Source organism: Festucalex cinctus, chromosome 3 (assembly GCF_051991245.1).
Source record: "Festucalex cinctus isolate MCC-2025b chromosome 3, RoL_Fcin_1.0, whole genome shotgun sequence".
Lineage (NCBI taxonomy): Eukaryota > Metazoa > Chordata > Actinopteri > Syngnathiformes > Syngnathidae > Festucalex > Festucalex cinctus.
The window spans coordinates 19,123,343-19,137,361 of record NC_135413.1 but is presented as its reverse complement, the minus strand read 5'-3'; the positions used below and the strand labels follow the sequence as shown (position 1 = coordinate 19,137,361).

General features: G+C 40.7%; 3 protein-coding genes across 3 annotated transcripts; all 3 read right to left on the bottom strand.

The window, feature by feature from the left end:
- Positions 1-3,733: 3,733 nt before the first annotated feature.
- LOC144015931 (metalloproteinase inhibitor 2-like) lies at positions 3,734-6,683 on the bottom strand. The gene is made up of 5 exons (XM_077516437.1): positions 6,432-6,683; positions 4,505-4,587; positions 4,340-4,439; positions 4,065-4,189; positions 3,734-3,951 (listed from the first exon to the last, which is right to left on the bottom strand). Exons 1-5 carry the CDS (start codon positions 6,559-6,561, stop codon positions 3,784-3,786), a joined length of 606 nt encoding a protein of 201 aa, XP_077372563.1. The 5' UTR covers positions 6,562-6,683; the 3' UTR covers positions 3,734-3,783.
- Positions 6,684-9,046: 2,363 nt separating this feature from the next.
- On the bottom strand, positions 9,047-10,193 carry LOC144015932 (metalloproteinase inhibitor 2-like). The gene is made up of 5 exons (XM_077516438.1): positions 9,964-10,193; positions 9,801-9,883; positions 9,634-9,733; positions 9,378-9,502; positions 9,047-9,264 (listed from the first exon to the last, which is right to left on the bottom strand). The coding sequence occupies exons 1-5, from the start codon at positions 10,091-10,093 to the stop codon at positions 9,097-9,099; spliced, it is 606 nt and encodes a 201-aa protein (XP_077372564.1). The 5' UTR covers positions 10,094-10,193; the 3' UTR covers positions 9,047-9,096.
- A 2,235-nt stretch (positions 10,194-12,428) lies between these two features.
- On the bottom strand, positions 12,429-13,652 carry LOC144015938 (metalloproteinase inhibitor 2-like). Its single transcript, XM_077516446.1, has 5 exons — positions 13,426-13,652; positions 13,222-13,301; positions 13,059-13,158; positions 12,788-12,909; positions 12,429-12,645 (listed from the first exon to the last, which is right to left on the bottom strand). The coding sequence occupies exons 1-5, from the start codon at positions 13,553-13,555 to the stop codon at positions 12,478-12,480; spliced, it is 600 nt and encodes a 199-aa protein (XP_077372572.1). The 5' UTR covers positions 13,556-13,652; the 3' UTR covers positions 12,429-12,477.
- Between the last annotated feature and the right edge of the window lie 367 nt (positions 13,653-14,019).

Here is a 14,019-nt window from a genome sequence, read left to right as displayed (position 1 = left end):
TGCCGGCGACTGCTCTTCTTTGTGTCAAGATGTGGATGCTGAGGAAGAGCCCATCCTTGAGCTAAAGTTTGGTCCTGGAGGCCACTGACCCCAACTCACCACAGCAAAAAAAAAAAAAAAAAAAAAAAAGCAAACAGGAACCATGATGCAGCATGTATCCGAAAAACAAAATACATCTGCATGCACCGTCTTGTGGCTTTGTGCCCTGAATGCTTTGCCAATTTCCAAACAGTATCCAGTGAGGAGACTATTGATGTCAAATCAGTTGGCTAATACATAGTAGACCTGTTCATTGTTTTGGTGTGTTATTTACCGTCTTTCATTAAAAAAAAAAAAAAAAAAAAAAAAACACTTTGGGTAAATGGTGCTTCATTTATATTATGATTTTCCACCTTGCCAGGCCCTCAAAGCACATTCAGTCAACATCAAGAGGGTTCAGTATTTTGCTTTAGGATACATCAACATGGCCACAATGGCTGAGGATCAAACCTACAATCTCCGAGTTATGAGACTACCACTCCACAGCAGTTTTCAAAAATGTTAAAATTATGTGAACACAATGTTAAAAATTAGTTCTATAGTTTACCCCCCCCCCCATATCAGTTTCTCAAATGCACATCCATTTTAGTGGACATTTCAAACTTTTTGAAAAAGGTGATTCATACTGAAGAGTAATAAGGGAAAAAAAAATATATGCCATCACTGAAGGCTTATATAAACAGTATACACATGAAGGAAAATTGTTTTTTTTATACCCATGAATAGATATTCAGTGCCCTTGGTCAGTGTGACGCCACATGCTGCAGAGCTGGGTGCAGTGTAGATGGCAGCAAAAGACTTGGAACCCTTCAAGTTCTGAAGGGAGAACACTTGGTGAGGAGTTGTCCAGTTTACATGCCAAAATATAAATAATCATTTTACCCTTGTCTGTTCGATGTCATACTTTGTGAGTGTTTCTAAAAGTTTGCCCGGCTTCACTCCAACAACCTTGGCCTTGATGACTAGAAAGATAGGTTCAGAAAAGGAAAATTTAAACAAAATAACTCCCTAAAATGAAAGCTGTCATATACATCCAAAATAAAACACTCACCCAAAGACGCATTTTAAAATATATACACACGGTCAAAGATTAAAATGGCTTACCAACAACATCTGCTTGGCAAAACACCTGCTGCGGATGCACCGGTAAACAGGGGCAAGCTTGTGCCCCTTCCGTCTGGAGCCCCCACAAGCACAGCAACACAAACGGTAGCACAAAGTTCTTCCAGCTCATCCTTGATTGTTCAGGGAAAGCAAGTCAAAAAAAACAGCAGATTTGAAGAACTCAGTTGCAGTTGGTTCACTCTGCTTGAGTCAAACCTCATGAGTGCCTTTTAATGGCTGCCGATACGCCCACAAGTGACATCACCTGCATACCTGATTGTTTTCACCTGTTTTTCACCTTAAGCACAATTAAGCACACCTGAGTGCACCTGCGTGAGTTTATGGTGGCTGGCCAATGGAGGGCGATAGGGAGCCACATCCCAACTCATCAAGACATGAGAAAAATAAGTTAAAAATTAAATTTAAAAAAAGCGTGGTAAAGTTGTTTTTCTTATTATTTTTTGTTTTGGTTTTTTCTAAATACAATAGTTTGAAGATACATACTGAAAACATGTCCAAAAACAGAACACTTTTGCCCTGAATTGTTTTGAAATAGGTTACTTGCATTCTTGGGATTTTTTTTTTTTTTTTTTTAAATGTACGGCCACCATCTTGGGTGACCTCTCACAGGCTACATGCACACGCAGCTGTGAACGGTGATCAACTTATATTATGGCATTTTCAAAGTATTTTGATGACTTGTTTGCTAAGTTACTCTCGTCCCATTCACACTATCTCAGGCTGATTTCTCGGTAGGGAAGGCTCGGCCAAGTGTGTCTTACAAGGTAAAAAAAAAACTTGGCAACTACTGAACATACTGAAGACGAGCTGCTTTCCTTGTTCAAGTGCCGAAAAAGAGAAGCGCCAGAATTTGAAGGAGAATCTCCATCCATCAGCTGCCACATCGACATCATACTTTCTTCAGTCATATCCTATATTTTTTCATTATATGTATAGGATTATATAGTCACATCATTAATAAACCAAATGATCTGTGGTTGACAAGCCAATGCATTTGCATCAAAAGGCACAAAAACAGAGACTGCAGGAATCTGGCACACGTGGCGGCTTTATTTGGCTCCATTAAAATATTTCATATGATCAGTTGGAAATAGAATTGCCATCCATTTACAATTTTGAGTTTAATTTACTGCACTTGTGAGCTTGTCACCTGGGAAGTGGGGGTGAATAATTATTAAAATGGGGAAAAATACATTAATTTGCTACTGTAGAGATTATGCTAAAAGTAAGTTTTGCTTTATCGGGCAGAGAAGAAACTGAAGGACCAATCAGATGCACAGGGAAGGTTCAACAATTTATTTGGGTGACTTGGTTGGGCAAATATAAAAAAAAAAAAAAAAAAGATAAAAACAAACTTTAAAAACTAAAACCTGCTAAAAATGAGATTAGAATAAAACAATCATTAAAAAAAAAAGTGAGGGTTGCAATCTGTTTCTTTTAAAAGGCAAGGGGTAAAGACCCCTCTTCATGGTGCAAGTAATGGAGTTGTGGGAAGTCTCTCTTGAGCAGGAGGTCCAGCCTCAACTTCTTGGGTAATCCAGCAACCACGGTGGGGTGAGGCTTACAGGCGACAGCAACAAGGACACCTGTGGCAGTAAATCATCTGACAAACCACATCTCCAGTTGCCGGCGACTGCTCTTCTTTATGTGCAGATGTGGATGCATTGCTGAGGAAGAGCCCATCCTTCAGGGAAAGTTGGGTCCTGGAGGCCACTGACCCCAACTCACCACAGCAAAAAAAAAAAAACAAACAGAAGCCATGATGCAGCATGCATGCGAAAAACAAAATACATCTGCATGCACCATCTTGTGGCTTTGTGCCCTGAATGCTTTGCCAATTTCCAAACAGTATCCAGTGAGGAGACTATTGATGTGTCAAATCAATTGGCTAATACATAGACCTGTTCATTGTTCCAGTGAGTAATTTACTCAAAAGTTTTTTCTTTGGGTAAACGGTACTTCATTTATATTGCACTCTCCCACCTTACCAGGCCCTCAAAGCACTCAGTCATGAAGAGGGTTCAGTATCTTGCTTAAGGATACATCAGCATGGCCACAATGGCTGAGGATCAAACCCACAACCTCTGATTTATGAGACGACCACTCCACCCCATAGCACTTTTCAAAAATCTTTATGTGAACACAATGGTAATAGATGTTCTATAGTTTTATATAGAAGTCCATTTTAGTGGAAATTTCACCAACTTATAAAAAGGGCTCTTTTTTTTTTTTAATTCTGCAGAATAATCAGGGGTGGGGGGTTACAAATAGTGCATGAAAGCGCAACAGCAGGACCGGGCAAAGCAGGTTTTGGATGTTTCCCTTCAACACAGTTGATATATGATACTCATCAGCAAGCCTAATAATCCTGTCGATTGAATCAGTGTGTTGGAAGAGGGAAACCTAAACCCTCGAGGCCTGCCCCTGTGCTAGAGACTTCAAGTTGCTAAAGGGATCAAATTGAAATGCTTGCAGAGCATCTTAAATATGCCCAAATCAACATGAAAGCAGAAGTTGATAAAATACTGGTACTGTAGTCAGACGTGCTCAATTGTCAGAAAACACTGCATTGATTTTAATCAATATTTATTTTCAGTTAGCCTTTCATGCTCCTGTAGGTCACCACCCCTGACGCCAGGCAGTCTCCCTGTGCCAGGTACACCAGCCCTTGCGGGACTTGACGCAAGCAGAGTTTCGGGTCTGGTCACTAGTGCCAAACATGTGGTCTGTCCACAAACACTCCGTTTGGCTGGTCATGCAGCACGGGTAGGACAAGCACGATTGGATCTGTGGGTGACAGGAATTTCATCATGTTCAATCACATTGTTAAAAAAAAATAAAGCAGTTGGTACTTGAGACTATCAGGAATACATTAAAATTGTTGTTTTGAATGTTCCTACCGTGCAATCGCAACCCTTCTTGTAGAAGGAGTGCAAAAGCTTCTTTTGCGTCGCACTCAATGCATCCCACGGCTGATAGAAGTCACACTTGAAGATATGCAGAATGTTATCAGAAAGCCCTTTGCCTGCAATGGCACAAGACGCAAGAGGAAGGTCATGAAACAGGAAAAACTGCACTTAAATATTTGTCAATGCATCACAATATATCACTGAAGGCTTATATAAACAGTATACACAAACAAAAATAGTTTAAGTTTTTTTTTTTTTTTTTATACCCATGAATAGATATTCAGTGCCCTTGGTCAGTGTGACGCCACACGCTGCAGAGCTGGGTGGAGTGTAGATGACACCAAAAGACTTGGAACCCTTCAAGTTCTGAACGGAGAACACGGTGAGGAGTTGTCCAGTTTACATGCCAAAATATAAATAAACCATTTTACCCTTGTCTGTTGGATGTCATACTTGGTGAGTTTCTCTTCTCCAAGATGGAATGGCATCACTCCAATAACCTTTGCCTTGATGACTAGAAAGATAATTAGAATAAACACTCACCCAAATATGCCTTTCAAAATATATACACGGTAAAAGATTAAAGGAAGGCTCCTTTAATTTTACATGTATGGCTTGATCGGCAGTAAATAGTTTAGCTACGAAAAATGCATAAGAGCTGAAGAATACACCCTTATATTGATTTATTTAACTTTTCTTCAACATAGAAGTACTTCCGTGTTGGAACGCCCCCGAGTGGTGACGTAACAAGTGTGTATACTCGCTTGGCGAACAGTAGTTCACGCAGACATAACGAGGAGGACACAAACTGTCACTTATGCCTTTGTGTATTGCAAAATTTTGCAAGGCGTCGGCAAGGAAAAACCCGCGAGACCCCCCTAAAAAAAATATAAAAAAAATAATAATAAAAAAATAAAAAATAAAAAACGACTTGAGTAGACAATGGTTTGTTTGCTAAGTGCTGTCAACCTCCCGAAGGACAAGCAGGCGTGCGCGCAGCGAACATTTCAGGCATGAGGACTACGAAAATATGTTACAATTTGAGATGGGGTACGCCACACGCCTAATACTAAAGCCCAACGCAGTACCGAGTATCTTTAAAGAACCAGACGTGGGAAATAATCAAGCCGATGGAGGATCTCTGGCGGCTACTTCCGCAACTGCTAGCAACACGGAGCCTTCACTCTCACAACAGCCGGCACAAATCGAGGTCTCCCTACGGCCACTGAAAGATCTCGGAGAAGCGAAGCAAATTTAAAGCGAAAGGTAGGCATGTTTCGGGGGTGGGGGGGGCATTGGTTATTATACTGCACGGACTGTTTTATTTCATAATTCATTTGAGTGTGAACATCGTCAAGTACGGGGACGTTATGTTTTATTAGCTCGTAAGTTGTTTATACTAAACAAACTGACCATGTTCATAATCTTATTTTACCAAAAAATTTATAGAATGTGGATTAGTGTCATTATCATGTGTCATGTGCGACGTACTACATTTGTGTTCTGTCCCGCTGTTCTTCCTGTGGTGCCTTCCACTTTCATTTGCATTTCTTTTAATTTCGTTCGGATCCAAACCATTGATAACCAGCCTAGGTAACGGCGTCTCGCATTTCCTTACTTCATTTTGTCTATAAATAAACACGGTTAATACACAACCTTCTTGCAACCTTTCGTTTACATCATCGGGACGCTACGCAAAAAAAGAAAAGAAAAAAAACAGCTAGGGGAGGTTGGGCGCTGTAACGACGATACATTTAATTTTACTATTTTTTCTTTTTCCTGAAATAGTTCGTCAGTTCCACACGTTTTGCATTGCTCGTGCTGTGTGTCACTTTACCTGTTGGATATTGGCAGTTGAGATTGTCCGCAAGGAACCAATCCTCGAGTTCTTTCATTTCCAGACAGCACACATTCATTAGCGGATTGTCCATTCCTGTGCAGCTCCCGCACCACCCCCCCCGCCTGATTCACTCGTTCGTTAAAGTTTATTTTGTGCCCGAAAAGACCATCTGGCGCCACAACTTTCACATCCAAGGCAGACTTTCCTTCGGTAGGGTTATTTTGTCGTGTTGGATCGAAGCGATAAGGTTTAATCCTTCCGGGTTTGACGCTAGATGCACGGCTGCGTTGCATAGTGCTTCCATAGTGTAGCGTTTACACACTAGTGACGTAAACATCCGGGTCATTTAGTCACGTGTAACAAACATGCCGGCGTTCGATTCATTTTAACATCGGTTTAAAAGTTATTAAATGTACATAAAAAAATAATCACGTCACCAAATTAATTATTGAAAAAGTAGCAACTTTTTGCTGCTAAAAATGGATCAATAAGTAAAGTGTTCCTTTAAAATGGCTTACCAACAACATCTGCTTGGCAAAACATCCGCTGCGGATGCGCCGGTAAACAGGTGCAGGTATATGTCCCTTCCGTCTGGAGCGCCCACAAGCACAGCAACACAAGCGGTAGCACAAAGTTCTTCCAGCTCATCCTTGATTGTTCAGGGAAAGCAAGTAAAAAAAAAACAGCAGATTTGAAAAACTCAGTTGCAGTTGGTTAACTCTGCTGGAGTCAAACCTCACGAGTGCCTTTTAATGGCTGCCGATATGCCAACAAGCGACATCACCTGCATAGCCTTGTGATTGTTTTCACCTGTTTTTCACCCTTAAGCACAATTAAGCACACCTGAGTGCACCTGCGTGAGTTTATGGTGGCTGGCCAATGGAGGGCGATAGGGAGCCACATCCCAACTCATCAAGACATGAGAAAAAAAATAAGTTAAAAATTAAATTTAAAAAAAAAAAAAAGCGTGGTAAAGTTGTTTTTCTTCTTATTATTTTTTTTTTCTAAATACAATAGTTTGAAGATACATACTGAAAACATGTCCAAAAACTGAGAGCACTTTTGCCCTGAATTGTTTTGAAATAAGTTACTTGCATTCTTGGGATTTTTATTTTTTTTTTAAATGTACGGCCACCATCTTGGGTGACCTCTCACAGGCTACATGCACACGCAGCTGTGAACGGTGATCAACTTATATTATGGCATTTTCAAAGTATTTTGATGACTTGTCAGCTAAGTTACTCTCGTCCCATTCACGCTATCTCAGGCTGATTTCTCGGTAGGGAAGGCTCGGCCAAGTGTGTCTTATAAGGCAAAAAAAAAACTTGGCAACTACTGAACATACTGAAGACGAGCTGCTTTCCTTGTTCAGGTGCCCTAAAAGAGAAGCGCCAGAATTTGAAGGAGAATCTCCATCCATCAGCTGCCACATCGACATCGTACTTTCTTCAGTCATATCCTACATTTTTTCATTATATGTATAGGAATATATAGTCACATTAATAAACCAAATGATCTGTGGTTGACAAGCCAATGCATTTGCATCAAAAGGCACAAAAACAGAGGCTGCAGGAATCTGGCACACATGTGGCTGCTTTATTTGGCTCCATGTGATTAAAATATTTCATATGATCAGTTGGAAATAGAATTGCCATCCATTTACAATTTTGAGTTTTATTTACTGCACTTGTGAGCTTGTCACTTGGGAAGTGGGGGTGAATAATTATTAAAATGGGAAAAATACATTAATTTGCTACTGTAGAGATTATGCTAAAAGTAAGTTTTGCTTTATCGGGCGGAGCAAAAACTGAAGGACCAATCAGATGCACAGGGAAGGTTCAACAATTTATTTGGGTGACTTTGTTGGGCAAATATAAAAAAAAAAAAAAAAAAAAGATAAAAAAAAAAAAATGAAACTTTAAAAACTAAAACCTGCTAAAAATGAGATTAGAATATAACAATCTTAAAAAAAAAAAGAGGGTTGCAATCTGTTTCTTTTAAAAGGCAAGGGGTAAAGACCCCTCCTCATGGCGCAGGTAATGGAGTCGTGGGAAGTCTCTCTTGAGCAGGAGGTCCGGCCTCAACTTCTTGGGTAGTCCAGCAACCACGGTGGGGTGAGGCTTACAGGCGACAGCAACAAGGACACCCGTGGCAGTAAAACATCTGATGAACCTCATCTCCAGTTGCCGGCGACTGCTCTTCTTTATGTGAAGATGTGGATGCTGAGGAAGAGCCCATCCTTGAGGTAAAGTTTGGTCCTGGAGGCCACTGACCCCAACTCACCACAGCAAAAAAAAAATGCAAACAGAAGCCATGGTTCAGCATGTATGCGAAAAACAAAATACATCTGCATCCGTCTTGTGGCTTTGTGCCCTGAATGCTTTGCCAATTTCCAAAATGGATCCCGTGAGGAGACTGTGTCAAATCAGTTGGCTAATACATAGACCTGTTCATTGTTCCAGTGAGTCATTTACTCTTAAAAAGTTCTCTTCGGGTAAACGGTACTTCATTTATATTGCACTCTCCCACCTTACCAGGCCCTCAAAGCACTCAGTCAACAGCAAGAGGGTTTAGTATCTTGCTTTAGGATATGTTAGCATGGCTACAATGGCTGATGATCAAACCCACAACCTCTGATTTATGAGACGACCACTCCACCCCATAGCACTTTTCAAAAATCTTTATGTGAACACAATGGTAATAGATGTTCTATAGTTTTATATAGAAGTCGATTTTAGTGGAAATTTCACCAACTTTTTGAAAAAGAGGATTTTTTTTTTTTTAAATTCTGCAGAATAATCAGGGGTGGGGTGTTACAATTAGTGCATGAAAGCGCGACAGCAGGACCGGGCGAAGCAGGTTTTGGATGTTTCCCTTCAACACAGTTGATATATGATACTCATCAGCAAGCCTAATAATCCTGTCGATTGAATCAGTTTGTTGGAAGAGGGAAACCTTCAACCCTCGAGGCCTGCCCCTGTGCTAGAGACTTCAAGTTGTTGAAGGCATCAAATTGAACATAATTGGAAATGCTTGCAAAGCATCTTAAATATGCCCAAATCAACATGAAAGCAGTAGTTGATAAAATACTGGTACTGTAGTCAGAAATGCTCAATTGTCAGAAAACACTGCATTGATTTTAATCAATATTTATTTGCAGTTAGCCTTTCATGCTCCTGTAGGTCACCACCCCTGACGCCAGGCAGTCTCCCTGTGCCAGGTACACCAGCCCTTGCGGGACTTGACGCAAGCAGAGTTTCGGGTCTGGTCACTAGTGCCAAACATGTGGTCTGTCCACAAACACTCCGTTTGGCTGGTCATGCAGCACGGGTAGGACAAGCACGATTGGATCTGTGGGTGACAGGAATTTCATCATGTTCAATCACATTGTTAAAAAAAAATAAAGCAGTTGGTACTTGAGACTATCAGGAATACATTAAAATTGTTGTTTTGAATGTTCCTACCGTGCAATCGCAACCCTTCTTGTAGAAGGAGTGCAAAAGCTTCTTTTGCGTCGCACTCAACGCATCCCACGGCTGATAGAAGTCACACTTGAAGATATGCAGAATGTTATCAGAAAGCCCTTTGCCTGCAATGGCACAATTCGCAAGAGGAAGGTCATGAAACAGGAAAAACTGCACTTAAATATTTGTCAATGCATCACAATATATCACTGAAGGCTTATATAAACAGTATACACATGATTTTTTTTTTTTATACCCATGAATAGATATTCAGTGCCCTTGGTCAGTGTGACGCCACACGCTGCAGAGCTGGGTGGAGTGTAGATGACACCAAAAGACTTGGAACCCTTCAAGTTCTGAACGGAGAACACTTGGTGAGGAGTTGTCCAGTTTACATGCCAAAAAATAAACAAACCATTTTACCCTTGTCTGTTGGATGTCATACTTGGTGAGTTTCTCTTCTCCAAGATGGAATGGCATCACTCCAATAACCTTTGCCTTGATGACTAGAAAGATAATTAGAATAAACACTCACCCAAATATGCCTTTCAAAATATATACACGGTAAAAGATTAAAATGGCTTACCAACAACATCTGCTTGGCAAAACATCCGCTGCGGATGCGCCGGTAAACAGGTGCAGGTATATGTCCCTTCCGTCTGGAGCGCCCACAAGCACAGCAACACAAGCGGTAGCACAAAGTTCTTCCAGCTCATCCTTGATTGTTCAGGGAAAGCGAGTCAAAAAAAAACCCAGCAGATTTGAATAGTGCAAAAGAAGAGCTCAGTTGCAGTTGGTTCACTCTGCTTGAGTCAAACCTCACGAGTGCCTTTTAATGGCTGCCGATATGCCAACAAGTGACATCACCTGCATACCTGATTGTTTTCACCTGTTTTTCACCCTTAAGCACAATTAAGCACACCTGAGTGCACCTGCGTGAGTTTATGGTGGCTGGCCAATGGAGGGCGATAGGGAGCCACATCCCAACTCATCAAGACATGAGAAAAATAAATAAGTTAAAAATTAAATTAAAAAAAAAAAAAAGCGTGGTAAAGTTGTTTTTCTTCTTATTATTATTTTTTTTTCTAAATACAATAGTTTGAAGATACATACTGAAAACATGTCCAAAAACTGAGAACACTTTTTCCCTGAATTGTTTTGAAATAAGTTACTTGCATTCTTGGGATTTTTTTTTTTTTTTAAATGTACGGCCACCATCTTGGGTGACCTCTCACAGGCTACATGCACACGCAGCTGTGAACGGTGATCATCAACTTATATTATGGCATTTTCAAAGTATTTTGATGACTTGTCAGCTAAGTTACTCTCAGGCTGATTTCTCGGCAGGGGAAGCTCGGCCAAGTGTGTTATAAGGCAAAAAACTTGGCAACTACTGAACATACTGAAGACGAGCTGCTTTCCTTGTTCGGGTGCCTGTAAAAGAGAAGCGCCAGAATTTGAAGGAGAATCTCCATCCATCAGCTGCCACATCGACATCATACTTTCTTCAGTCATATCCTTTTTTTTTTCATTATATCCTATGTATGGGAATATATAGTCACATTAATAAACCAAATGATCTGTGGTTGACAAGCCAATGCATTTGCATCAAAAGGCACAAAAACAGAGGCTGCAGGAACCTGGCACACAAGTGGCTGCTTTATTTGGCTCCATGTGATTAAAACATAATATACATTTCATATGATCCAATCAGATGCGAGGCAGGTTCAACAATTTATTTGGTTGACTAGGTTGGGCAAATATAAAAAGATTAAAAAAAAAGAAAAAGAAACTTTAAAAACTAAAACCTGCTAAAAAATAAGGTTAGAATAAAACAATCTTAACAAAAAAAAAGTGAGGGTTGCAATCTGTTTCTTTTAAAAGGCAAGGGGTAAAGACCCCTCTTCATGGTGCAGGTAATGGAGTCGTGGGAAGTCTCTTGAGCAGGAGGTCCGGCCTCAACTTCTTGGGTACTCCAGCAACCACGGTGGGGTGAGGCTTACAGGCGACAGCAACAAGGACACCTGTGGCAGTAAAACATCTGACGAACCGCATCTCCAGTTGCCGGCGACTGCTCTTCATGTGAAGATGTGGATGCATTTCTGAGGAAGGGCCCATCCTTGAGGTAAAGTTTGGTCCTGGAGGCCACTGACCCCAACTCACCACAGCAAAAAAATGCAAACAAGCCATGATTTAGCATGTATCCGAAAAACAAAATACATCTGCATGCACCATCTTGACTTTGTGCCCTGAACGCTTTGCCAATTTCCAAACAGTATCCAGTGAGGAGACTATTGATGTCAAATCAGTTGGCTAATACATCTGTTTCGGTGAGTCATTTAGTGTATTTAATGTTAAAAAAAAAAAAAAAAAAAAAAAACTTTTGGTAAATGATACATTTATATTTTGCTCTTCCACCTTACCAGGCCCTCAAAGCACATTCAGTCATCAAGAGGGTTCAGTATTTTGCTTTAGGATACATCAACATGGCCACAACGGCTGAGGATCAAACCTACAATCTCTGAGTTATGACTACCACGCCACAGCAGTTTTCAAAAATGTTAAAATTATGTGAACACAATGTTAAAAATTAAATGTTCTATAGTTTAACCCCCCATATCAGTTTCTCAAATGCACATCCATTTTAGTGGACATTTCACTTTTTGAAAAAGGTGATTCATACTGAAGAGCACTATGGGGGAAAAAATAAAAAATAGTTACAATTAGTGCATGAAAGGGTAAACTTTGGTCCCTGAGGGCCAAAGTCCTGCAGGTTTACCTTCAACACAGCTGATATATGATCAACTCATCAGCAAGCCTAATAATCCTGTCGATTGGAATCAGTGTGTTGGAAGAGGGAAACCTCCAAGACTTAAGCCCTCGAGGCCTGCCCCTGTGCTAGAGACTTAAAGTTATTGAAGGTATCAAATTGAACACAATGTGAAATGCTTCCAAAGCATCTTAAATATGCCCAAATCAACATGAAAGCAGAATTTGATAAAATACTGGTACTGTAGTCAGACGTGCTCAAGTGAGAGAAAAACACTGCACTGATTTTAATCAATATTTATTTTCAGTTAGCCTTTCATGCTCCTGTAGGTCACCACCCCTGAGGCCAGGCAGTCTCCCTGTGCCAGGTACACCAGCCCTTGCGGGACTTGACGCAAGCAGAGTTTCGGGTCTGGTCACTACTGCCAAACATGTGGTCTGTCCACAAGCAGTCAGTCTGGCTGGTCATGCAGCACGGGTAGGACAAGCACGATTTGATCTGTGGGTGACCAAGGACAGGAATTCCAGCATGTTCAATCACATTGTAAAGAACATTGGAATAAAGCAGTTGGTACTTGGACAAGTGCTTGACACTATATCAGGAATAAATGCATTAAAATTGACGTGTTGAATGTTCCTACCGTGCAATCGCAACCCTTCTTGTAGAAGTAGAAAAGTTTCTTTTGCGTCGCACTCAACGCATCCCACGGCTGATAGAAGTCACACACGGAGATATCCAACCTGTCACCAGACCACAGTCGGGCTGCAATGGTACAAGACCCAAAAAGGAAGGTCATGAAACAGGAAAAACTGCACTGATAAATATTTTGTCAAAAACACATCACAATATATGCCATCACTGAAGGCTTATATAAACAGTATACACATGAAGGAAAATTGTTTTTTTTATACCCATGAATAGATATTCAGTGCCCTTGGTCAGTGTGACGCCACATGCTGCAGAGCTGGGTGCAGTGTAGATGGCAGCAAAAGACTTGGAACCCTTCAAGTTCTGAAGGGAGAACACTTGGTGAGGAGTTGTACAGTTTACATGCCAAAAAATAAACCATTTTACCCTTGTCTGTTCGATGTCATACTTGGTGAGTGTTTCTAAAAGTTTGCCCGGCTTCACTCCAACAACCTTGGCCTTGATGACTAGAAAATTAAAACAAAATAACTCCCTAAATTGGTAAACTCTGTCCTTTACATTCACAATAAACACTCACCCAAAGACGCCATTTAAAATATATACACAGGGTCAAAGATTAAAATGGCTTACCAACAACATCTGCTTGGCAAAACACCTGCTGCGGATGCACCGGTAAACAGGGGCAAGCTTGTGCCCCTTCCTCTTGGAGCGCCCACAAGCACAGCAACACAAGCGGTAGCACAAAGTTCTTCCAGCTCATCCTTGATTGTTCAGGGAAAGCAAGTAATAAAAAACAGCAGATTTGAAGTACTCAGTTGCAGTTGGTTCACTCTGCTTGAGTCTAACCTCATGAGTGCCTTTTAATGGCTGCCGATATGCCAACAAGTGACATCACCTGCATTCCTGATTGTTTTCACCTGTTTTTCACCCTGAAGCACAATTAAGCACACCTGAGTGCACCTGCGTGAGTTTATGGTGGCTGGCCTGTGGAGGGCGATAGGGAGCCACATCCCAACTCATCAAGACATGAGAAAAAAAATAAGTGAAATATTCAATAAAAAAATTAAAAAATCGTGGAAAAGTTGTTTTTCTTCTTAGTATTTTTTGTTTTTGTTCTAAATACAATAGTTTGAAGATACATACGGAAAACATGTCCAAAAACTGAGAGCACTTTTGCCCTGAATTGTTTTGAAATAGGTTACTTGCATTCTTGGGATTTTTTTT

What these genes read in the sequence shown, in the direction of transcription:
- LOC144015931 (XM_077516437.1), bottom strand. Translation starts at nt 6,561, where the DNA reads ATGAGCTGGAAGAACTTTGTGCTACCGCTTGTGTTGCTGTGCTTGTGG. An exon ending in ATGACATCCAACAGACAAGG is followed by an intron (nt 4,440 to 4,504) that starts GTAAAATGGTTT and finishes TTCTCCGTTCAG; the next exon opens with AACTTGAAGGGTTCCAAGTC. An exon ending in CACTGAATATCTATTCATGG is followed by an intron (nt 4,190 to 4,339) that starts GTATAAAAAAAA and finishes GTGCCATTGCAG; the next exon opens with GCAAAGGGCTTTCTGATAAC.
- LOC144015932 (XM_077516438.1), bottom strand. Translation starts at nt 10,093, where the DNA reads ATGAGCTGGAAGAACTTTGTGCTACCGCTTGTGTTGCTGTGCTTGTGG. An exon ending in TTGCCAAGCAGATGTTGTTG is followed by an intron (nt 9,884 to 9,963) that starts GTAAGCCATTTT and finishes TTATCTTTCTAG; the next exon opens with TCATCAAGGCAAAGGTTATT. An exon ending in CACTGAATATCTATTCATGG is followed by an intron (nt 9,503 to 9,633) that starts GTATAAAAAAAA and finishes GTGCCATTGCAG; the next exon opens with GCAAAGGGCTTTCTGATAAC.
- LOC144015938 (XM_077516446.1), bottom strand. Translation starts at nt 13,555, where the DNA reads ATGAGCTGGAAGAACTTTGTGCTACCGCTTGTGTTGCTGTGCTTGTGG. An exon ending in TTGCCAAGCAGATGTTGTTG is followed by an intron (nt 13,302 to 13,425) that starts GTAAGCCATTTT and finishes TTAATTTTCTAG; the next exon opens with TCATCAAGGCCAAGGTTGTT. An exon ending in CACTGAATATCTATTCATGG is followed by an intron (nt 12,910 to 13,058) that starts GTATAAAAAAAA and finishes GTACCATTGCAG; the next exon opens with CCCGACTGTGGTCTGGTGAC.